This window comes from Lampris incognitus, chromosome 13 (genome assembly GCF_029633865.1).
Source record: "Lampris incognitus isolate fLamInc1 chromosome 13, fLamInc1.hap2, whole genome shotgun sequence".
NCBI lineage: Eukaryota > Metazoa > Chordata > Actinopteri > Lampriformes > Lampridae > Lampris > Lampris incognitus.
In genome coordinates, this window is record NC_079223.1 from 865990 (window position 1) to 891350 (window position 25361).

Sequence of the window (25361 nt, forward strand, 5' to 3'; positions counted from 1 at the left end):
GAGTGTGTGTCTGCAGACTAACGTGTAGTTAGTTCTGGTAGGTGTGTGTTTACTGTGTGATGAGTGTGTGTGCAGACTAACGTGTAGTTAGTTCTGGCAGGTGTGTGTTTACTGTGTGATGAGTGTGTGTGCAGACTAACGTGTGTAGTTAGTTCTGGCAGGTGTGTGTTTACTGTGTGATGAGTGTGTGTGCAGACTAACATGTGTAGTTAGTTCTGGCAGGTGTGTGTTTACTGTGATGAGTGTGTCTGCAGACTAACGTGTGTAGTTAGTTCTGGCAGGTGTGTGTTTACTGTGTGATGAGTGTGTCTGCAGACTAACGTGTGTAGTTAGTTCTGGCAGGTGTGTGTTTACTGTGTGATGAGTGTGTGTGCAGACTAACGTGTGTAGTTAGTTCTGGCAGGTGTGTGTTTACTGTGTGATGAGTGTGTGTGCAGACTAACATGTGTAGTTAGTTTTGGCAGGTGTGTGTTTACTGTGTGATGAGTGTGTGTGTGCAGACTAACGTGTGTAGATCTGGCAGGTGTGTGTTTACTGTGTGATGAGTGTGTGTGCAGACTAACATGTGTAGTTAGTTCTGGCAGGTGTGTGTTTACTGTGTGATGAGTGTGTGTCTGCAGACTAACATGTGTAGTTAGTTCTGGCAGGTGTGTGTTTACTGTGTGATGAGTGTGTGTGTGCAGACTAACATGTGTAGTTAGTTCTGGCAGGTGTGTGTTTACTGTGTGATGAGTGTGTGTCTGCAGACTAACGTGTGTAGTTAGTTCTGGCAGGTGTGTGTTTACTGTGTGATGAGTGTGTGTGCAGACTAACGTGTGTAGTTAGTTCTGGCAGGTGTGTGTTTACTGTGTGATGAGTGTGTGTCTGCAGACTAACATGTGTAGTTAGTTCTGGCAGGTGTGTGTTTACTGTGTGATGAGTGTGTCTGCAGACTAACATGTGTAGTTAGTTCTGGCAGGTGTGTGTTTACTGTGTGATGAGTGTGTGTCTGCAGACTAACGTGTGTAGTTAGTTCTGGCAGGTGTGTGTTTACTGTGTGATGAGTGTGTGTGTGCAGACTGACGTGTGTAGTTAGTTCTGGCAGGTGTGTGTTTACTGTGTGATGAGTGTGTGTCTGCAGACTAACGTGTGTAGTTAGTTCTGGCAGGTGTGTGTTTACTGTGTGATGAGTGTGTGTCTGCAGACTAACGTGTGTAGTTAGTTCTGGCAGGTGTGTGTTTACTGTGTGATGAGTGTGTGTCTGCAGACTAACGTGTGTAGTTAGTTCTGGCAGGTGTGTGTTTACTGTGTGATGAGTGTGTGTGCAGACTAACATGTGTAGTTAGTTCTGGCAGGTGTGTGTTTACTGTGTGATGAGTGTGTGTCTGCAGACTAACGTGTGTAGTTAGTTCTGGCAGGTGTGTGTTTACTGTGTGATGAGTGTGTCTGCAGACTAACATGTGTAGTTAGTTCTGGCAGGTGTGTGTTTACTGTGTGATGAGTGTGTGTGTGCAGACTAACATGTGTAGTTAGTTCTGGCAGGTGTGTGTTTACTGTGTGATGAGTGTGTCTGCAGACTAACGTGTGTAGTTAGTTCTGGCAGGTGTGTGTTTACTGTGTGATGAGTGTGTCTGCAGACTAACATGTGTAGTTAGTTCTGGCAGGTGTGTGTTTACTGTGTGATGAGTGTGTCTGCAGACTAACATGTGTAGTTAGTTCTGGCAGGTGTGTGTTTACTGTGTGATGAGTGTGTGTGCAGACTAACATGTGTAGTTAGTTCTGGCAGGTGTGTGTTTACTGTGTGATGAGTGTGTCTGCAGACTAACGTGTGTAGTTAGTTCTGGCAGGTGTGTGTTTACTGTGTGATGAGTGTGTGTGCAGACTAACGTGTAGTTAGTTCTGGCAGGTGTGTGTTTACTGTGTGATGAGTGTGTGTGCAGACTAACATGTGTAGTTAGTTCTGGCAGGTGTGTGTTTACTGTGTGATGAGTGTGTGTGCAGACTAACATGTGTAGTTAGTTCTGGCAGGTGTGTGTTTACTGTGTGATGAGTGTGTCTGCAGACTAACGTGTGTAGTTAGTTCTGGCAGGTGTGTGTTTACTGTGTGATGAGTGTGTGTGCAGACTAACGTGTAGTTAGTTCTGGCAGGTGTGTGTTTACTGTGTGATGAGTGTGTGTGTGCAGACTAACATGTGTAGTTAGTTCTGGCAGGTGTGTGTTTACTGTGTGATGAGTGTGTGTCTGCAGACTAACGTGTGTAGTTAGTTCTGGCAGGTGTGTGTTTACTGTGTGATGAGTGTGTGTGCAGACTAACGTGTGTAGTTAGTTCTGGCAGGTGTGTGTTTACTGTGTGATGAGTGTGTGTCTGCAGACTAACATGTGTAGTTAGTTCTGGCAGGTGTGTGTTTACTGTGTGATGAGTGTGTCTGCAGACTAACATGTGTAGTTAGTTCTGGCAGGTGTGTGTTTACTGTGTGATGAGTGTGTGTCTGCAGACTAACGTGTGTAGTTAGTTCTGGCAGGTGTGTGTTTACTGTGTGATGAGTGTGTGTGTGCAGACTGACGTGTGTAGTTAGTTCTGGCAGGTGTGTGTTTACTGTGTGATGAGTGTGTGTCTGCAGACTAACGTGTGTAGTTAGTTCTGGCAGGTGTGTGTTTACTGTGTGATGAGTGTGTGTGCAGACTAACATGTGTAGTTAGTTCTGGCAGGTGTGTGTTTACTGTGTGATGAGTGTGTGTCTGCAGACTAACGTGTGTAGTTAGTTCTGGCAGGTGTGTGTTTACTGTGTGATGAGTGTGTCTGCAGACTAACATGTGTAGTTAGTTCTGGCAGGTGTGTGTTTACTGTGTGATGAGTGTGTGTGTGCAGACTAACATGTGTAGTTAGTTCTGGCAGGTGTGTGTTTACTGTGTGATGAGTGTGTCTGCAGACTAACGTGTGTAGTTAGTTCTGGCAGGTGTGTGTTTACTGTGTGATGAGTGTGTCTGCAGACTAACATGTGTAGTTAGTTCTGGCAGGTGTGTGTTTACTGTGTGATGAGTGTGTCTGCAGACTAACATGTGTAGTTAGTTCTGGCAGGTGTGTGTTTACTGTGTGATGAGTGTGTGTGCAGACTAACATGTGTAGTTAGTTCTGGCAGGTGTGTGTTTACTGTGTGATGAGTGTGTCTGCAGACTAACGTGTGTAGTTAGTTCTGGCAGGTGTGTGTTTACTGTGTGATGAGTGTGTGTGCAGACTAACGTGTAGTTAGTTCTGGCAGGTGTGTGTTTACTGTGTGATGAGTGTGTGTGCAGACTAACATGTGTAGTTAGTTCTGGCAGGTGTGTGTTTACTGTGTGATGAGTGTGTGTGCAGACTAACATGTGTAGTTAGTTCTGGCAGGTGTGTGTTTACTGTGTGATGAGTGTGTCTGCAGACTAACGTGTGTAGTTAGTTCTGGCAGGTGTGTGTTTACTGTGTGATGAGTGTGTGTGCAGACTAACGTGTAGTTAGTTCTGGCAGGTGTGTGTTTACTGTGTGATGAGTGTGTGTGCAGACTAACATGTGTAGTTAGTTCTGGCAGGTGTGTGTTTACTGTGTGATGAGTGTGTGTGCAGACTAACATGTGTAGTTAGTTCTGGTAGGTGTGTGTTTACTGTGTGATGAGTGTGTCTGCAGACTAACGTGTGTAGTTAGTTCTGGCAGGTGTGTGTTTACTGTGTGATGAGTGTGTCTGCAGACTAACGTGTGTAGTTAGTTCTGGCAGGTGTGTGTTTACTGTGATGAGTGTGTCTGCAGACTAACATGTGTAGTTAGTTCTGGCAGGTGTGTGTTTACCGTGTGATGAGTGTGTGTCTGCAGACTAACGTGTAGTTAGTTCTGGCAGGTGTGTGTTTACTGTGTGATGAGTGTGTGTCTGCAGACTAACATGTGTAGTTAGTTCTGGCAGGTGTGTGTTTACTGTGTGATGAGTGTGTGTCTGCAGACTAACATGTGTAGTTAGTTCTGGCAGGTGTGTGTTTACTGTGTGATGAGTGTGTGTCTGCAGACTAACGTGTAGTTCTATCAGGTGTGTGTTTACTGTGTGATGAGTGTGTGTGCAGACTAACATGTGTAGTTAGTTCTGGCAGGTGTGTGTTTACCGTGTGATGAGTGTGTCTGCAGACTAACGTGTGTAGTTAGTTCTGGCAGGTGTGTGTTTACTGTGATGAGTGTGTCTGCAGACTAACATGTGTAGTTAGTTCTGGCAGGTGTGTGTTTACTGTGTGATGAGTGTGTGTGCAGACTAACGTGTGTAGTTAGTTTTGGCAGGTGTGTGTTTACTGTGTGATGAGTGTGTGTGCAGACTAACGTGTAGTTAGTTTTGGCAGGTGTGTGTTTACTGTGTGATGAGTGTGTGTGCAGACTAACGTGTAGTTAGTTCTGGCAGGTGTGTGTTTACTGTGTGATGAGTGTGTGTCTGCAGACTAACATGTGTAGTTAGTTCTGGCAGGTGTGTGTTTACTGTGTGATGAGTGTGTGTCTGCAGACTAACATGTGTAGTTAGTTCTGGCAGGTGTGTGTTTACTGTGTGATGAGTGTGTGTCTGCAGACTAACGTGTAGTTCTATCAGGTGTGTGTTTACTGTGTGATGAGTGTGTGTCTGCAGACAGACATACAAACCCCAATTCCAGTGAAGTTGGGACGTTGTGTAAAACGTGAATAAAAACAGAACACAATGATTTGCAGATCCTCTTCCACCTGTATTGAGTTGAATCCTCTACAGAGACAAGATGTTTCATGTTCTGACTGATAAGCTTTATTGTTTTTTGTAAATATTCAGTCATTCTGAATGTGACGCCTGGAACACGTTCCAAAGAAGCTGGGGCAGCAGGGGCAGCAGGGGCAGCAGGGGCAGCAGGGGCAGCAGGGGCAGCAGGGGCAGCAGGGGCGTGTTCACCACTGTGTTACATTGTGGTGAGACACAGTTGAGGGTAGCTTCACCAGGGGCTGCTACTCCTTTAAGGCAGACGTTCAGAGTGATGACGTAGGCACTTGTAACCCTGTGGTTAAATTGTAGGCCTTAGATATATTATATTGCACTATTAGATAAGAGTTTGGCCTGTTTGTTATTTTGTTAACCTTTTGAATATGAATATGTTATATTGTTGATATTGTTCTGCAAAACAGTTGTTTACCAATGTGAAATGCTTTTACTTTTATTGTTGAAAACTTACCATTGTTGTGATTGGTTAGCTGTGGAGAGAATACCTTACCTTGAATGTGATTGGTTGAGAGGGCAGCGGGAACGTCAGCGCGAGCAGACTGGACGGAGGGAAGGAGGTCTCTCGTCCCTGGTGTGAGTCAAACGGAGCAGTTTGATGTCGAGTTGTTATTTGCTATGTTGCGGTGAGAGAAATGTAATTGAAGTTTAGTTAACAGTGATGTGTGCGGGTGTCTGACCGAGACCCATCCCGGGAACTGTTGGTGTGGACTGGGGAGACAAACTGACTACTCGTCAGTCCCATATGTGGACCCAGCGACGTTACGGAGCGAGCTAGCCAGTCGGTGTTCGTTGCTAGCACAGCCAGACGGGCGAATGGACTGGATGCGGTGAGGGGCTCTCCCCACAGTGAGTCGGGCCGTCTTCTAGTTTAGCGAAGTAACGTTATCAGTTAGTGTAGTGGTGGGTTCATGCGACCATCGAGGAACGCAGAAGGAGTCGTCTGTTGCCGTGTTGTGCTGCCGAGGCGAGCGCACGGTTCTACCGTGAGATGGCGCTAACGGCTAACTAGCCAGTTAGCTAGGATGGCTGCCGGCCTGACGTTCGCTGCTGCGCTGCGGCGGGAAGCGCGAGACGAAGAGGAGCATTCATTCTTTGTGAGTACAAGCCGGATGTGCGGGCTTCCAAGGGGAGCGAAGCGGGCTGTTTAGGGTCCCAACGTACCCGATAAAGAAACAGGCCTGCAACTGGGGGTCGACTTTATTTTATTTTGTTGCCGGCTTAGTTATAGGGTTGTTGAGCTGTATGCTAATGTGTTAGTCTGATTCATTTGTGTGTATATGAATGCAGATGCTTGTTAGCCATTGAGGCTTATTACTTTCATTCATTCTAATAATTATTACTCATAATACATTTGTATATATAATTCTATGTACCTGTGTGAGTGTGGATTATTCATGTGTGTTTATTCCTGTGGTGTCTAGGCTATGGTAAGTGACATGTTGAGTTAGCCTTAAACGGGCCGTCCACCATATTTTTACAACCTTAAAGGGCTAGTCCACCTTTTTACTGGAAGTAACCTAGTGACACCCAGAGATGTGTAGACCATAGTATATAACCTTAAAGGGCTAATACACCATATTTTAGAACCTTAAAGGGCTAGTCCACCGTTTTAACATAAGTTACTCGGTGACACATTGAGGCGTCTAGACCATGTTAGATTGCCTTAAAGGGGTCATATGCCATATTTAGGCGCCTTAAAGGGGTAGTCAACCTTTTTAGTTGGAGTTACCAGATGACACTGTAAGACATTTAGAGCCTTTAGAACATACTTTAAACACATAAGAAGCGAAGTTAACATACTTCAATAGTTTATTGGATACCGAGTTGTATAGAGAACTCAGGAGCGTTGTCCTTGACAGTTAAAAGGGATAGATAGCGCTACACACTGCTTGGAGTTTCCGGGGCGGAGCCATGTTTGCAGCAGCCTAGCGGTTGGTTGGCTGGTTGCCAGGAGAGATCGTGCTGTATCGGGGTTGTTTTGTGTGGCGAGTAAACGGGATGGACTCGACTCGATCTCTGTCTCCTCCTCCCTGCACTCCCACATCGGTGACCCCGCACGTTGACGACACCGCTCCGGTTCCGAGTGACGCTAACGGAACGGCTCGTGTTAGCGCTAGCATCTCAGCAGCGACGGTGAAGTTGCCCGAGTTTTGGCAGCACAGTCCCCGGTATAGGCCGCGGAACCGGTATGGCCAGTAGGGCCGTGGCCATACCTACTTTGGCGGGCATCAAACATAAACATGTGTAAAAATTCAAATCGCAAAGACGTCACATTCTTAATGTATTGCATTTGCGCGCTTCCCGGGCTAATGTCCACTAGCTGTAAGCCTACGTACAGTACGTAGCCTATCACAAGCGACACACACTGTTTCCTAATGAGTGATTGGTTATTTGTGTCACGTGAGCTTAGCGTCACACGGACGTGATTCCCCAGAACAAAAGACCAGCGCTCTGTGTAAGTAGACCACCTGCTAGTGTGTTCGCTACACTTTAATAAGCAGTAGCAACGTTCAAATGAACGATGAAGCGTCGAAAAACAACTGATTTCTTCGGGTCAAAGTTAAGCAAGGTAGCTGAGACAACCCCCGTCACTCCAGCCCACAGTGACCCTGTGAGGAACCGGAAGTAGAATGGCTACCTGTCGCTGCTCCAACTGGCCCCTCTGCCGCCGCCGCCGCTACCCTCCGCGTTATGAGCCTGTCGCCACATGCACACAGGCTGCTGCGGACGTTGCTCTATACAGCTCCCGTGTCCACTGCCCGCGCCCAGAGGTCTTCCTCAACCCTTCGTCGTATGAAGACGTATCTAAGGTCAACAATGACTCAAAGGAGACTCAATGACTTGATGTGCAGCCACACACACGGGGATGATTTGGCCAGTGTGGATGGTCTCGCCATTGCCAGTGACGTCATCCAGCCCAACGAGAGACGGAGGAACTAATCCGGGAACGTTTAAGACGGGGTTGTGAGCGTTGACATTTTTTAATCCTTTGCAAATGGACTTGACGTGTCAAATGATTTATGCTTTCTAATCATACTATTTGATTGTGACTCAAGTGTAGGCTATAATCAGGACAAATAAAAACGGCAATAATAATGTCGCGGTTTTTCTATAGCCCGGATAACTATGGATGGAGGCGGGGACTTTTAGGTGCGACAAACCGGGCTTCACCACCGTTAGCTAGATAGCTGCGCCAATGCTAGGGCTAGCCTGCTAGTTAGCTAGTTAGCCGTGTGCTAATGGGTTAGCAAGCTCACCTTGGGACCAGGGCTGGTGATGGAACAGGGCGGCTGAGCTCTAGGCGGGGCGGGAGATGGATGGCTGCTCTCCGGGGTGCGTGTCTCTCTCTCTCTCTGTACTCTGCTCCGGTGTGACCGGGTGAATGTCTCTCTCAGTCTCTCTGGGGAAGCTCTCGGGGGTAGTCAGCTAGCTACAGGTACCGAGGCAGTCTGCTGCTAACACTACCACTGCTAGCCACCGTATCTACTGTCCAGCCCAGGATACATTCCAAGTACATCCTCAGGCATTTCCCACTACACTGCCCCCCTCCAGCACTGTTGAGTCCCTTCAACATAAATGAACAACAGACTACAAAGATCAGTCTGATTAATCTAACACGATAAACGGGACAGAACACCCGCGAAATGAACTAGGCCCGGAACAAAGGGCGTCAAACAAATGTGGGTGGTCGCTATCCATACTGGACTCTTGTGACTAGCCTAGTAACCCCCAAGTCAACTAGTCACATCCGTCAAAGTTAGTCTAGGAGCCAGGCGGGCCTCCGGACTGGCCGGCCCCGTCTGGTGGTGTACGGGAGATGGGACTCAGCGGCGTCGGCTTCGTCTCCTTCTGGGTCAGGGGCGTTGGACTGCCCGCCCGGAGCACAGGCTGCTGTCCCACGACGTTGGGTGATTGTCGACTCGCCTGAAGAGTAGCTGGCAGCAGTGTGTTGGAGCGGCTGGAACCGAGCCGGGGAGCCTGGTGTGCTGGGTCCTCCATCGTCGTTCACAGACTTCACAAGCTCCGGGTTCGGGCTGACTCCGTCTCCGCTCACGACATGCCCCAAGAACAGGACCTCCCTCCGCAGCAGGTGGCGTTTAGATGGCTTGAGTTTGAGACCGTACGCCCGGATGCACTCCAAGACCTTCCCCAGGCTCTGCAGACCCTCTTCGACTCCACGCCCCAGCACAATGATGTCGTCGAGGTATACAAGCAGGTGTCTTCACTGTAACCCTCTCAACACCACCTCCATCGCACGTTGAAATGTGCCGGGCGCATTGCACAGCCCGAAGGGCATTCGGGTGTACTCGAACAGCCCATAGCGTGTTATAAAGGCTGTCTTTCCACGATCATCCGGGTGCACTCCAATCTGCCAATATCCACTTTGCATATCTAAAGTCGAGAATACAGTGGCCCCCTCGAGGGTGTCCAGACACTCTTCGATCCGCGGCAGTGGATATGCATCTTTGAGAGTCAGGTCGTTGAGTCTTCTATAATCTATGCACCACCGCACACCTCCGTCCTTCTTTCTAACTAACACCACTGGAGAGGCCCATTCCGAAGTGGATGGTGTAATCACTCCGGCCTCTAGCATGCTCTTCAGGTGCCGCTCCTCTTCTTGTTGAAAGCCCAGGGGCGTGCGCCGAGCCGGTTGTCGGACAGGTTGGCCTTCGCTAGTGTTGATTCGGTGCTGGACCGCATCGAAGCGCCCCAGGTCCGCGTCACTGGCCGCGAACACGCCCTGGTGTTCAATCAGGAGTTGTTGCAGGGCCCTCCGCTGATCCTCATCCAACCCTTCACTGGCGGACTCATACAGGGACGACAGATGGTCGGGCAGACCCATAGTTGGTGACGACTCCATCCGTCGGACTGTGGCTGGTTCATTTTTTCGGCTCATGTCGTCCTCTTGTGGGGCCTGAAGCTCCTCTTCCGCCTCCACTAGCACGCCGAGGCAGGCTCCTTTCTTCAGCCTAACTTCTTTCGGCATCAGGTTACACAGTCGCACAGGGACGTGTGGGGCAACGTTGACCAACACACTGCCAGATGAAACTCCCTCGGTGAGGCCAGCAGGCTCCAGGACGGCGGAGATACCTGCCTTGGGGCTTTCCACCACACCCCAGACGTCCTGCTCGCTCTCCGCTGATAGTGTCAAAGAGTCCTGCAGCAGTACGCGAGAGACGGCGTACTCCCCCACGGACGTACCCACGATAACTGTGGCCACTGGCTCCCCTTCGACGTAGACCTGGCCTCCCCCGGATACAGTGACATGAGCGGCCAACATGAGATCTAGGCCCAGGAGGAAGGGGTCGCGGATGGGCGCGACGAACACATCCCATTCGATGGTCTTGGGGCCCAAGCGGATGGTCACCCTATACTTCGGGGTTTCAGCCATGTCTTTACCCTCTTCAGCGTTACGCAGAATGGCGATTCCGACGCTCGGCTGGTCGGCCAGATTTAATCGTTGGAATGTGTCTCGGGACATCACCGTGGCTTCGGCCCCTGTGTCAACGATGCACTTCAGCTGCAGGCTGTTCACGGTGATGGGAATGACGAGACTGGGTCCATTCCCCGAGGCTCGGCCGAGATTGACTGATGGCTGCTCGCTGACCTTCCTCGGAGCCCTCGGGCTTGGTGACCGTGAGTTACACTCTCGCTTGAAATGGCCCTCCTCTCCACACTGGTAACAGGTCCCTTTGCTGTGGGAACTTGGGCTCGGGGACCGCTGCGCGCGTTGCCCCGTGTGCGCGTAGGTAGCCCGCTCAAGCGTCCTTCCCCGTTCCACTCCTACTTGTTCTTTGGCCATGTACCGCTCGATGTTTAAGAGCACCTTGTTAATGTTGTCGATGCCACTGGCCAGGGTCTTGAGCTCGGGGGTGCTCATGCTGTCTCCTACCGGCGGAGGACTTGGAGAGCTATCGCGACGCCGCTTGTCTTCCCATGCTACTCGCCGGATTCTCCCTTTTCCTTCAACCTCTCGCCCCAGCGTCGCTTTAAAGTCATACTCGCGTGCCTCAACCTTCCTGATTGCTTCAGCTAGTGTTTTGGGTTCTGCCCCCAGGACTTCATACGCGATGTTTTGGTTCTTCAGCCCGCGCAGAAAGGCTTCTGCAGCGTAGGCCTCCTGCAGTGTAACACCAACCTGCGGGTATGCCAGTGTGACAAGTCTCCTCACTTCCTCGCCAAACTCATAGAGGGTCATCTCTCTGGCCTGCTTAACCTCGCTGAGTTTACGGCGCGCAGTTCCCTCAGGCAGCTCTTTACCGTAGCGGCGGCGTAACTGGGTGATGAGCGCGTGGTAGTCATCTTTTATCGGAGCCGGCTGCGCGATGACAAAAGACATGGCGTTGTCCCTCAGTCGGAGATACAAGGCGTCCAAACAGGTCTCCTCGGTCCAGCCCCTCTTTCTCGCCATCCGTTCGAATGGTCCAACGAAACCATCCCAGTCGCCCTTACCATCAAAAGTGGCGAGGAGCTTGATGTCATTTTCGTGTCCTCGGTCGGGACCTTGTGAGCTTCGGTTGCCGCTCCGACTTTGAAGGTCTCCTGTCTGGCTCTGTTGACCTCTAGAGGAACCTGCCTGCCCTCCAGCGCTGTCATCCAGCAGGTTTTGGCCGCCGTTGCTGTCCAGGGACATTTGGCCTCCCTGCATCCCGTCGGGGGGTGGTACTGCAGTCGCTCCATTTTTTCCACCATGACCGATCGGAGGGCTGGTAAGTGGTGCGGGCTCACTGGGTCCATTTCCTGTATAGCGCAGGGCTACTGGGGCCGCTTTGCTGCTCGGCCTGGCTGGCGTCTCCTCGTTGCGCCGGTCGTTCAAGTTAGCCACTGCGGCCATAGCTGCTGGCAACAGGTGATCAGCGCCGTCTCGCTGTCTGGCCCCTGGGTTCTCCCGGGCCGGGGTGAACTGCGAGAGTAGGCTCATGTCTTGCACCGTTCTGCTAGTTCGTTCTCCGAGCACAGCCCCTGCCGACCCTACACCACTATCGCTTTGAGGGCTACTAGGAGAAACCCCTTGCTTCACTACTTGAGCGATGGGCGACAAACCGGGAGGCTCACCTTGGATATCTGAACGATGACGGGCCCAATCGGTGCGCTGAATGGGAGGTGTGGGGGGACGAGATCGCTTAGCCACCGCTTCCGCTAGTCCATCGATACGCGCTGTGAGGGCCTCCATCTGCATCTCTATCTGGCGTTGCATCTTAACCTGGGTCTGGCGTTCCATGTTTTCCATCTGGCGTTGCATCTGAACCTGGGTCTGGTTCATGGTTTCCATCTGCGCCAGGAGGAGCTTCATCCAGGCGTGCTCTCCGGGGTCTTCTGTCCCCACACCAGCACCATCCAGACTCAACTCAGACTGTTCTTTTACATTTTCTTTGTCCTGTGACATTTTTATTTTTCCACTGATTTACGTGACTACTGAAGAAATTACAGTGCTTCACAAAATGGCTGACTCACTCAGTTGCTAGTTAGCTATAGCGATGCCGCCAAAAAGCTGCTAAATGCTGCTTTGAAATGCTGCAGAATGTCAATGCTAATTAGCTAGCGCCACTGGACGTCCTTTTGTGCACTTTCAGGGTGAAACTCGGTGAAAAACAATATCCTCACAGTGTGAATGGCGTTGAGAAACTAATGAGTCTTTTTATTCACTTTTTCGTTTGGGTTCCACTTCATAAAGAAGTTTCTTATTCACTTTTTTCGTTGGGGTTCTACTTCATGAAGAAGTACAAAATGGCTTCTTGCTAGCTGGGTTAGCTCACAGTGTGCAGGCTGAATTATGCCGCCATGTGACCGGGGCAGGATCCTCCGGTGTTGAGATTATGGCGAATCCCAACCTTTTATCCCACTTCTGACACCACTTGTCGCGGTTTTTCTATAGCCCGGATAACTATGGATGGAGGCGGGAACTTTTAGGTGCGACAAACCGGGCTTCACCACCGTTAGCTAGATAGCTGCGCCAATGCTAGGGCTAGCCTGCTAGTTAGCTAGTTAGCCGTGTGCTAATGGGTTAGCAAGCTCACCTTGGGACCAGGGCTGGTGATGGAACAGGGCGGCTGAGCTCTAGGCGGGGCGGGAGATGGATGGCTGCTCTCCGGGGTGCGTGTCTCTCTCTCTCTCTGTACTCTGCTCCGGTGTGACCGGGTGAATGTCTCTCTCAGTCTCTCTGGGGAAGCTCTCGGGGGTAGTCAGCTAGCTACAGGTACCGAGGCAGTCTGCTGCTAACACTACCACTGCTAGCCACCGTATCTACTGTCCAGCCCAGGATACACTAGGTTTCCCTGCTCTATCCCACGCTAAGGTGACAGTCTACGATATGGTTACTAAACAGTTCTGGCGCTTTGTCTCTCCCGCGGTGTCTAATATAGTTGCGTCTGTGACAGCGCGAGCTAACCTGTGATTGGTCCTCTAGCTGCACGAGCCCAGTGCAACATTCCAAGTACATCCTCAGGCATTTCCCACTACAATAAATAATAAATAAAGTTATGCGTTACGAGTGTGGCTTGGGGGGGGGGGGGCGCGTCACGTCATTCTTGGCCCTACCCATTGGAAATGCGTTCCGCGGCCTATGGTCCCCGGCCATGGTTTCAGCACATTGAAGCCCAGTTCGAGCTGGGAGGAATAACGCGGGACATTACGAGGTATTTCCATGTGGTGGCAGCATTGGATGCCCGGACGACGGCCCGAGCTATGGGGCTACTGGAAGCCCCCCAGCTGTGGGAAAATACGGACAGCGCGTGGGCCTCCCCCCTGCACATGGTTTCTAAGGCTGATGGCGGTTGGCGCCCCTGCGGCGATTTTGGTCGCCTGAACAACACCACAACCCCTGACCGGTACCCCGTCCCGCACATACAGGACTTCTCCGCCCATCTGGCGGGGGCCACCATCTTTTCCAAAGTAGATTTGGTGCGGGGCTACCACCAGGTACCGGTCCACCCTAGGGACGTGCCCAAGACAGCGGTCCTCACGCCATTTGGACTCTTCGAGTTCCTGCGGATGCCCTTCAGTCTCAAGGGGGCAGCACAGACGCTGCAGCGGCTGATGGACTCTGTGCTATGGGATATGCCGTTCGGAGGAGCACCTGACGCAGCTCCGCCAGTTGTTCGAGCGGCATAGTGCGCATGGACTCATAGTCAACCCAGCCAAGTGCCAGTTTGGCCGGTCGTCCATCGACTTCCTCGGCCACTGCATCTCCCTGCAAGGAGCCGTCCCGCTTCCTGCCAGAGTGGACGCCGTCACCAGTTTTCCACGCCCCCGCACTGTGAACTTCCTGCAGGAGTTCTTGGGCGTGGTGAACTTTTATAACAGGTTCGTTCCCCACGCAGCTCACCGCATGCAGCCCTTGTACAAGGCCCTGCGGGGCAAGGAAGGCAAGGGCGAGGTAGACTGGTCCCCGGGGATGGACGAAGCTCTCGATGATGCCAAGGCTGTGCTGGCCAATGCCGCTTTGCTGGCGCACCCGTCCCCCACTGCCCCGATTGCCCTCACGACCGACGCCTCTGACTATGCAGTCGGGGCGGTGCGCGAGCAGTGGGTGGGCGGTGCCTGGCAGCCCCTTGCCTTCTTTAGCAAACATCTTAAGGACAACGAGCGGAAGTACAGCACTTTCGACTGGGAGCTCCTGGGTCTCTTCCTCGCCTCCCGACACTTCAGGCTCCTGTTGGAAGGCCGCCGTTTCACTGCCTTCATCGACCACAAGCCACTGACTTTTGCCATGGCCAAGACCTCTGAGCCGTGGTCTGGGCGCCAACAGCGTCAGCTCTCTGCCATCTCGGAGTTTACCGCGGACATCCGGCGGGTGGCTGGCAAGGACAACTTGGTCGCTGACTGCCTCTCCCGGGTGGTGGCAGGGTCCATTCACTTGGGACTCCATTACGCTGCCATGGCTGCAGACCAAGCCGCTTACGCGGACATCCAGGCCTATCGGACGGCTGCTACGGGGCTGCAGTTGGAGGATGTGGTGTTTGACAGCTCCAATGCCATGCTCCTCTGCGACGTTTCCACGGGCCAGCCCCCCACATAGTGCCCGCCGGCTGGCGGCGCCGTGTTTTTGACGTTATCCATGGCCTTTCCCACCCGGGTGTGAAGACATCCACTAAGCTGGTGGGGGCTAAGTTCGTCTGGCCCGGCCTCAGGAAGGACGTCAAGGCCTGGGCTGACTCCTGCGTGGCGTGCCAGCGTTCCAAAGTACACCGTCATACCAAAGCCCCCTTTGCGCCATTCCTGGTGCCCGAGAGGCATTTTGACCATGTAAATGTGGACCTGGTGGGCCCCTGCCCCCCTCCCACGGGTTCACTCACCTTCTCACCATGGTGGACAGGACCACCAGGTGGCCGGAAGCTATTCCCGTCATCGACCACGTCTACTGAGGTGGCCCGGGCGTTCATCGGGTCCTGGGTGGCTCTTTTGGCACACCGGCTGACCTCACCTCTGACAGGGGCCTGTAGTTGACGTCGGAGCTCTGGACTGCAGTCGCGGAGGGGCTGGGGGTGAAGCTCCACTGCACCACAGCGTACAACCTGCAGGGCAACAGACTTTGTGAGCGGTTTCATCGGTCTATGAAGGCCGCTCTTCGTGCCAGCCTCACGGACGGCAACTGGGTCGATCGCCTCCCATGGGTCATGCTCAGCCTTCGCTCTGCCCCCAAGGAAGATGTCCAGCCCTCATCTGCCGAGCTGGTTTACAGCCAGCCGCTGCGTGTCCCGGATGAGTTTCTCCCGGACGCTGTGGTCCCCTGGTCAGCAGCTGGCACGGTCCCCTGGCCAGGGACCGTGCCAGCGCTTTCGCTGCGATCCCTACATCTCACCACTGCCTCCCTCAGTCCTATGTCCCCAAGGATCTGCTGTCGACCAGGTGCGTCTTCATCCGCCACGACAGCCACCGTACCCCCCTGCAGCCCCCCTACGACGGGCCCTTCCGCGTCCTGGAAGCGGGGCCTTAGAACTTTGTGGTGGACATGGGGGGCAAGCTGGAGCGGGTCTCGGCGGACTGTTTCAAGCCTGCCCATTTGGACCTGGGTGGGCCGGTTGAACTGGCGCTGCCCTCGCGGCGTGGACGCCCCCCTTCTCGGGTCCCCTGGCCCAGCCTCGGCCCCTGCCCGGCCTCCGGCTCTGTCCCCTGCCCCCGCCCCCATACCCATTCAGCACAGCTGTTTTGGCCGCCTGGTCCACCCCCCGAAACGTTGACTGTTTCACTGAGGACTGTTCACCAGTTGACTGTTTATGTTTCGCTGAGTACTTTCGTGTTGCATTTTTCGTGATGGTGAATACTGGGGGGGCCTGTGTGGTGATACACAAATGAGGGTAGATTCACCAGGGGCTGCTGCTCCTTTAAGGCAGAGTGCTGACGTAGGCACTGCTTAGAGTTTCCTGGGTGGAGTCATGTTTGCAGCAGCCTAGCAGTTAGCTGGTTGCCACGAGAGATTGTGCTGTATTGGTGTTGTTTTGTGTGGTGAGTAAACGGAATTGACTCGAGTCGATCTCTCCGTCTCCTCATTCCTGCACTCCCACAACATCACCATTCCTTTTAACAACACTCAATAAGCGTTTGGGAACTGAGGACACTAATTGTTGAAGCTTTGTAGGTGGAATTCTTTCCCATTCTTGCATGATGTATGACTTCAACTGCTCAACAGTCCGGGGTCTCCGTTGTCGTATTTTGTGCTTCATAATGCGCCACACATTTTCAATGGGAGACAGGTCTGGACTGCAGGCAGGCCAGTCCAGTACCCGCACTCTTTTACTACGAAGCCGCGCTGTTGTAACACGTGCAGAATGTGGCTTGGCATTGTCTTGCTGAAATAAGCAGGGACGTCCCTGAAAAAGATGTCGCTTGGATGGCAGCACATGTTGCTCCAAAACCTGTATGTGCCTTTCAGCATTAATGGTGCCTTCACAGATGTGCAAGTTACCCATGATGCCATGGGCACTAACACGCCCCCATACCATCACAGATGCTGGCTTTTGGACTTTGCACTGATAACAATCTGGATGGTCCTTTTCCTCTTTAGCCCGGAGGACACGACGTCCATGATTTCCAAAAACAATGTGAAATGTGGACTCGTCAGACCACAGCACACTTGTCCACTTTGCGTCAGTCCATCTCAGATGAGGTCGGGCCAGAGAAGCCGGCGGCGTTTTTGGGTGGTGTTGATATATGGCTTTGGCTTTGCATGGTAGAGTTTTAACTTGCACTTGTAGATGTAGCGACCAACTGTGTTAACTGACGATGGTTTTCCCAAGTGCTCCTGAGCCCACGTGGTCATATCCTTTACACAATGATGTCGGTTTTTAATGCAGTGCCGCCTGAGGGGTCGAAGGTCACGGGCATTCACTGTTGGTTTTGGGCCTTGCCGCTTACTGCACGTAAGCGACAAGGCCCAAAACCAACAGATTCTCTGAATCTTGTGATGATATTATGGACTGGAGATGATGAAATCCCTAAATTCCTTGCAGTTGTACGTTGTGAAACGTTGTTCTTAAACTGTTGCACTATTTGCTCACGCAGTTGTTCACAAAGTGGTGAACCTCGCTCCATCCTTGCTTGTGAATGACTGAGCCTTTCGGGGATGCTCCTTTTATACCCAGTCATGGCACTCACCTGTTTCCAGTTTACCTGTTCACCTGTGGAATGGTCCAAACAGGTGTTTTTTGAGCATTCCTCAACTTTCCCAGTCTTTTGTTGCCCCTTTCCCAGCTTCTTTGGAACGTGTTGCAGGCATCAAATTCAAAATGAGTGAATATTTGCAAAAAAAAATAAAGTTTATCAGTTAGAACATTAGATATCTTGTCTTTGTAGTGTATTCAATTGAATATAGGTGGGAAAGGATTTGCAAATCATTGTATTCTGTATTCATTCACGTTTTACACAACGTCCCAACTTCATTGGAATTGGAGTTTGTCCACCAATTCAGTATGGACATAAATTAAATTATAGTGTGTGTGTGTGTGTGTGTGTGTGTGTGTGTGTGTGTGTGTGTGTGTGTGTGTGTGTGTGTGTGCAGATCACCCCAGGCAGCAAGGCAGCGCATGGGAACCTGATCCAGGGTGACATAATTGTGGCGATCGATGGCGTGAGCACCGAAGGAATGACTCACTTGGAGGCGCAGAATAAAATCAAGATGGCCAACTTCAACTTGGCGCTCACCATGGCTAAGTAAGAACACCCCCTACCCTGCCTCCAACACTACACTAAACAAGGTCCTTTACCCATCATAGTGTTCCATATTGTGTCTCCACCAACATCAACCCTTCTGTTGTCCACACATTGTGTACGCTGACTTTTTCTTCAGGGTCATTTATGACCCACCTTCATTAAACCTCTAAATTAAAGCAACTTAATTTGATTTTACACCCCAAATCTATTCTGCAAGAAGACCAAGCTGTCATTCATCAATTGAATTGGGGAGCAGCGGGGGGGGAAAAAAAAACAAAATGAAAGAATTGAGCTACTACTTCATCATATGAGCAGTATCATTCATCATCCACTCAGCTCAGCCTGTGTATGGACTTCGCCAAAGACTTCCTTGCCATCTCCATTCCTGAGGCCCCACTTTCTGTAGTCCAAAAGCTGTCCAGGAAGTGAGTGATTCCAGCAAACGCACCCGGACAGCCTATTTGGAGCACGGAGACATTTCCCTGTGGCCCGAGGGTTGCGGTGGCCTACCGTGAACAGTCAACTTGACCAGCGACACTATAGCAAGTAGGAATGAGTTGATGGACCTCTTAGAATCCAACACCAGGCAGCAAGACTCTCTCACAGCAGTGTCCCTCGTGCGAGGGTGCTTGAGCCAAAAAAATGTCATCCCGTCTGTCAGCAATGCACGTGGCAGCCATCTCTCCCTTCTGTAGTGATAAACATTTTAGACAAGGCGACTGGCGAATTGGACAGTCAGAAGAAAGGGAAAGGTGGAGCAGAGAGGGAGAGAAAATAAAAGAGAGTGGCCCTTGCCACAGGCGCAGCTAAATGCTGCAGAATAAGTGGCATGTTCTCCAGCAAGGGACCAGGTCAGTCAGAAACTCTAGCTAAGACACACAAACACACTGGGTTGTTTTGAGACTTTGATTTCCCTAATGCATGAATATAAAGACCTCCAAAAGCTAAAATAAGTTAAAAAAGAGCAAGAGTACAAAATATTTAAAAATATCCACAGACATTCAGTGGGTAGCTAGGTCCAGGTGGGCAACAGCTTGTATTGTGGAAAGAAGCTGTTTTTGAGCCTGGTAGTACGGGCTCTGAGGCTCCTGTAGCGCCTCCCAGAGTGCAAGGGGGAGAACAGTCCATGGTTGGGGTGGGTGGGATCTCTACTGATGCTCAGACCCCTCGAAGGCAGCGTTTGTGATAAATGTCTTTAATGGCTGGGAGCTGGGTACCGGTGATATGCTGGGCCGCCTTGACGACCTGCTGCAGAGCTTTCTGGTCTACTGAGGTGCAGTTGCTGTACCACACTGACATGCAGCTGGTCAGGATGCCCTCTATGGTGCAGTGGTAGAAGTTGGTGAGGATTTTGGGGGATAGACGGGCGCTCCTCAGCCTCCTCAGGAAATGCAGGCGTTGTTGGGCCTTTTTCACAAGGGCCTGGGTGTTTAATGTCCAGGAGAATTCCTCGCTGATGTGGACTCCAAGGAATTTAAAGCTGGAAACACGCTCCACTTCTACCCCATTGATGTGTATGGGGGAGTGGCTGCAGCTTCTAGACCTCCTGAGACCTCTAGACCTCCTTAATGAAAATAAATTGAATTGAACTGAATTGAATTTGAACATGTGCGCTAACTCTGTATGTCATTCTCTTTTTCAAGGTGTAGGCTAATTGTTTTGTGTGTCTGGCCTTGTACATTTGTATGTGCTATGATTGGTGTATTCCTACTGAGTTTCAGGTGCATCTATACCTTGAAAACTCAGTAGTCAGATAGGCTACATGTTGGTCAGTCCCAGATTTTTGTATTTTGTAATCTGGCATGGTGGCCCAGTGGTTAGCACTGTTTCCTCACAGCAAGAGTTCAAACAAAGAACGGACCTTGTCCTGGTTCTGTGAGGAGTTTGTATGTCTCCCCATGTCTGCATGGGTTTCCTCCGGGTGCTCCGGTTTCCTCCCACCATCAAAAAGACATGCATGTTAGGATTGAAACTCCTGCCTGTGCCCCTGAGCAAGGCAATGGAAAGAAGAATTGGAGCTGGTCCAACTACTCCTATACAATAGGATGGGTTGAATGCACAAGACAAATTTCATTGTAACCAAACAACTGTACAATGACAAATAAGTAGATAAATAAAAAAAATAAAGTAAAATAGATAGATAGATAAAATAAAGTGGCTTTCTTTCCTCCCAAATGACGTATGCCCCTTTTCCACTACACGGTACCAGCTCAACTCCACTCGCCCTTTTTTCGTTTTCCATTCCTGGAAAGTACCGGCATTTTGGTATTACCACGTTTCTGGTACCACCTTTGTTGAGGTTCCAAAAAAACTGGAGCGGGTACCAAAATCAATGCAGAGCTCCGATTGGTCGGAGAAACGCGTCACTGCGTCATCAATGCACACATGGGATATCACCCGGCATTTTTAAATACCAAAGCGGACTTATCTTAAAAGTACATTTTGAAATCAAAAACCAGACATCGCCATGACGACCAGCTATGCTGATGAGGTACTGTTACGGTAATGGAAAACGACACAGAAGCATTTTGAGTTGAGCCGGTACCAGTTAGTGGAAAAGGGGCAATAGTGGCCAAATGTATAATTAGTCTGATACCCACCTCATCAACAAATAGGGTTAGCCTACAAAATTAGCAGTTTGGTGGTTCGCATGAACAGGGTGGCCTGGGATGGAGTCAAGTCCCGGCCTGAATTATTGTTTCAGTCCTCTCCTGCCAGCAAGCACCAACTCAGTCTCTTCCATGGTCTGTATCCCACCAAGTTCATGTCTCCACAGAGTTCAAAGGACGAGTCCTCTGCATCTCCCAGCCCGCCTCCTTCCGCAGCCAGGAGGACAGGACGAGGAAATTCAAGAACAGTCCATCACCATTGCTGCAATTCTATGAGGATAACTCCAGCCTCCTTCCATTGTCCCAACACTGGCCTCACAACTCGTAGCTGGTTACAGCGTCACCACGCTCCAGCAGGTCCCTCGACGACCAGCCTTCTCCAAAAAAAAATAAAAAATTGGCTGGACTGACGTCACTCACACTAAAAGATAAAGGAATCCCTTCATGTCACTGAACAGACAACAAAGCTTTTTATAGCTCTCATGTCAATCTGTTGTGCCCACCGCTCTGTCAACACCAGCTCTCTTCCAGGGGACATCATCACGCGCGCCCCAACAACACACTGTGACATCAGCGCTCCTGTTAAAGGGAAAGCACAACTATATCCTGCAGCTCAAAGACAGCAGAAAGAGCAGCAAAAAAGCAAAGACGGGGCTCATCAGGCAGAACAAATAACACCAGGACTTCATTCAGCAGCCAACTCTCACCAATATTTAACACATCACCCACTTCAGATGGAGCGCCCAACACCAGAATTCCAGGGCCCTCCACCCTTCATCAGGTCTCTCTACACTAGCACCAGCAGCCTACATCATCCAGGGCAAACGACACAGCACCCTCTGCCATCTCGCTGCAGCAATCACAACAGCTAGCCTTAGCAGGGGAATCTGGCACTTGGATGCCATTGCCCCCTGCTGCCTACTTCAAGCAACCGCAGCAGCTTGCCTCAGCTGGGGCATTTGGCACTGGGATGCCAGCGCCCCCAGCAGCCCTCCTCCAGTACTCATATTAGCCTGCCTCAACCGGGGCTCATGGCACCAGCTTGCCAGCACCCCCAGCCATCCACTTCCGGCAATCACAGCTGCTGGCTTTCGTCAGGGCATATGGCACCGGGATGCCAGTGCCCCCAGCTGCCCTCCTTCAGCACTCCCTCTCAGCCCATTATGGCCCAGCAGGCAACCATCAACTTCACCTTGTCTACAGCAGACCCTCCCTTTCATCATCCTAACACTTTTATCTCCCATCCTTTTTCAATTCCGAGCGAAGACTTCTCCCTTCAGTATGCCACCATTAGCCATGCCCACAGGGATCTCTCCAAATTAACCCTGCTTTTGACCTAGTTATCAGACTGACAGCAAGACATGTAGACCACTCAATGACCTTTCTAAGTCATTGTCATTGTTGACCACAGGAAGTAGATTTAACGTCATCCCCACGCAAGACAGCAACTCTCAGAAACTCGTCTCACCATATGAGGGAGACAGGGCAATGACTTGATACAATCAATTCAAATCTCTCTCTCTCTCTCTCTCTCTCTCTCTCTCTCTCTCTCTCTCTCTCGATAATTCAGGAAAAAATGAGCATTTGGCTTAGCAGAAGGAACAAAATGAAAGGCACAGGGTCCACAGATGCTACACTCATGTTCAGGGGTCTAGTGGCTGCTCGGCTGAAAATTGAGTTCATGTTTCTCAAACTTATTTCAAACTTGGAAGGATTTATTTCTATGTGGGGAAATGGAGGCGTGCTGGGGACATGGAGGCATGCTGGGGACATGGGGCTGTGCTGGGGACATGGGGCTGTGCTGGGGACATGGGGCTGTGCTGGGGACATGGGGCTGTCCTGTGCACGGTAGAAAACCAAGTGCTGCTTCTTCGTTTCTGAAAAAAAATAGGGGAAGGTGTGTATCCTTTTGTTTTTAATGTGTATTGCAATTGTGTTTTTCACTATGTATATGAGTATTTGTGTTAATGTTGTTATCTTGATGTGAATGAAGAATTGGAACATTAAAGGCTTGGTTAAAGGTCAAAGGTCTCTCTCTCTCTCTCTCTCTCTCTCTCTCTCTCTCTCTCGCTCACCATGATGGCGACAGGGCAATGACTTGAAATGATCAATTTAAATCTCTCTCCCTTAAATTATAATAATGAATTACTTTTGAACTTTACAACAAAGAACAACTTTTATTGGAGACTGTGTTGATCCTACACCTTCAGTCTCACTTGACTGCAGGTACCCCCACCCTTATCAACAACACAGTCTGCAGGTACCCCCACCCTTATAAACAATACAGTGACTGCAGGTACCCCCACCCTTACAGACAACACAGTGACTGCAGATACCCCCACCGTTATCAACAACACAGTGACTGCAGGTGTCCCCACCCTTATAACCACTACAGTGACTGCAGGTGTCCCCACCATTATAAACAATACAGTAACTGCAGGTGTCCCCACCCTTATAACCACTACAGTGACTGCAGGTACCCCCCACCCTTATAACCAATACAGTAACTGCAGGTGTCCCCACCCTTATAAACAATACAGTGACTGCAGGTACCCCCACCCTTATAAACAATACAGTGACTGCAGGTGTCCCCACCCTTATAACCACTACAGTGACTGCAGGTACCCCCACCCTTATAACCAATACAGTAACTGCAGGTGTCCCCACCCTTATAAACAATACGGTGACTGCAGGTGTCCCCACCCTTATAAACAATACAGTGACTGCAGGTACCCCCACCCTTATCGACAACACAGTGACTGCAGGTACCCCCACCGTTATCAACAACACAGTGACTGCAGGTACCCCACCCTTATCAACAACACAGTGACTGCAGGTTTCCCGCCCTTATAAACAACACAGTGACTGCAGGTGTCCCACCCTTATAAACAACACAGTGACTGCAGGTGTCCCCACCCTTATAACCACTACAGTGACTGCAGGTGTCCCCACCCTTATAACCACTACAGTGACTGCAGGTACCCCCCACCCTTATAACCAATACAGTAACTGCAGGTGTCCCCACCCTTATAAACAATACAGTGACTGCAGGTACCCCCACCCTTATAAACAATACAGTGACTGCAGGTGTCCCCACCCTTATAACCACTACAGTGACTGCAGGTACCCCCACCCTTATAACCAATACAGTAACTGCAGGTGTCCCCACCCTTATAAACAATACGGTGACTGCAGGTGTCCCCACCCTTATAAACAATACAGTGACTGCAGGTACCCCCACCCTTATAAACAATACAGTGACTGCAGGTACCCCCACCCTTATCGACAACACAGTGACTGCAGGTACTCCCACCCTTATAGAAAACACAGTGACTGCAGGTACCCCACCCTTATAGACAACACAGTTACTGCAGGTATCCCCACCCTTATCAACAACACAGTGACTGCAGGTACCCCCACCCTTATAAACAATACAGTGACTGCAGGTACCCCACCCTTATAAACAATACAGTGACTGCAGGTACCCCCACCCTTATAACCAATACAGTGACTGCAGGTACCCCACCCTTATAAACAATACAGTGACTGCAGGTACCCCCACCCTTATAACCAATACAGTGACTGCAGGTGTCCCCACCCCTATAACCACTACAGTGACTGCAGGTGTCCCCACCCTTATAACCACTACAGTGACTGCAGGTACCCCCACCCTTATAACCAATACAGTAACTGCAGTCACTGTAATGTTTATAAGGGTGGGGACACCTGCAGTCTGGTGAGACTGAAGAGGTCCTTCAGATGATGATGAAATGTATCGGTCAGTAAACGGTGTGTCCAGATGAACTGATTCAACCCTCTGTGATTTCTTACCTGGATTATTGGGCAGCATCCAGACAGTAGAGTACGAAAGAATAAAGTAGATATTGGAGTAATTTTGTCAATGACAGTGTAGATAGACAGGGAAGATGGGAGAGATGGGACAGATGGGAGATATGGGGAGGATGACATGCAGCAAAAGTCACCAGTTGGATTCAAACTGGTCATGTTGCAACATTGAGGCCGGCGCTCTAATCAGCCGCCCTGGTGTCACTTTATTTCTAATCATTTTCTTTTATTTAAAACAACGCAATCTTTTTCTGAGGGTTTGGCGGGGGGGGGGGGGTCACAGCTGCTTATCTTGCTCAAGATTTAATAATTCATTTCTTCTTCTGGTGTGTTTCAGGTCAAAGCGTCCGGCTTCACTCACAACTGGAAGCCAAAGAATTGACTCCCCCATTGTGTCCATGATTCCCCACCAGCAGGTACCAGCAGACCCAGAACACCACTCATGTTCCAATACACCATTCACACAAACCCAGCGGTACCAGCAGACCCAGAACACCACTCATGTTCCAATACACCATTCACACTAACCCAGCGGTACCAGCAGACCCAGAACACCACTCATGTTCCAATACACCATTCACACAAACCCAGCAGACCCAGAACACCACTCATGTTCCAATACACCATTCACACAAACCCAGCGGTACCAGCAGACCCAGAACACCACTCATGTTCCAATACACCGTTCACAAAAACCCAGCGGTACCAGCAGACCCAGAACACCATTCATGTTCCAATACACCATTCACACAAACCCAGCGGTACCAGCAGACCCAGAACACCACTCATGTTCCAATACACCATTCACACAAACCCAGCGGTACCAGCAGACCCAGAACACCACTCATGTTCCAATACACCATTCACACAAACCCAGCGGTACCAGCATACCCAGAACACCACTCATGTTCCAATACACCATTCACACTAACCCAGCGGTACCAGCAGACCCAGACCACCACTCATGTTCCAATACACCATTCACACAAACCCAGCGGTACCAGCAGACCCAGAACACCACTCATGTTCCAAT

General features: G+C 50.6%; 1 protein-coding gene across 1 annotated transcript in view; it reads left to right on the forward strand.

Annotated features, from left to right (window-relative positions):
• Positions 1–25361, forward strand: part of LOC130122911 (LIM domain-binding protein 3-like) — a 225012-nt gene that overhangs the window by 106421 nt on the left and 93230 nt on the right. Inside the window, exons 2-3 of the mRNA XM_056291978.1 lie at positions 17722–17873; positions 24666–24744. Coding sequence (XP_056147953.1) covers positions 17722–17873; positions 24666–24744 — 231 coding nt within the window. The remainder of the gene's footprint in view (positions 1–17721; positions 17874–24665; positions 24745–25361) is intronic.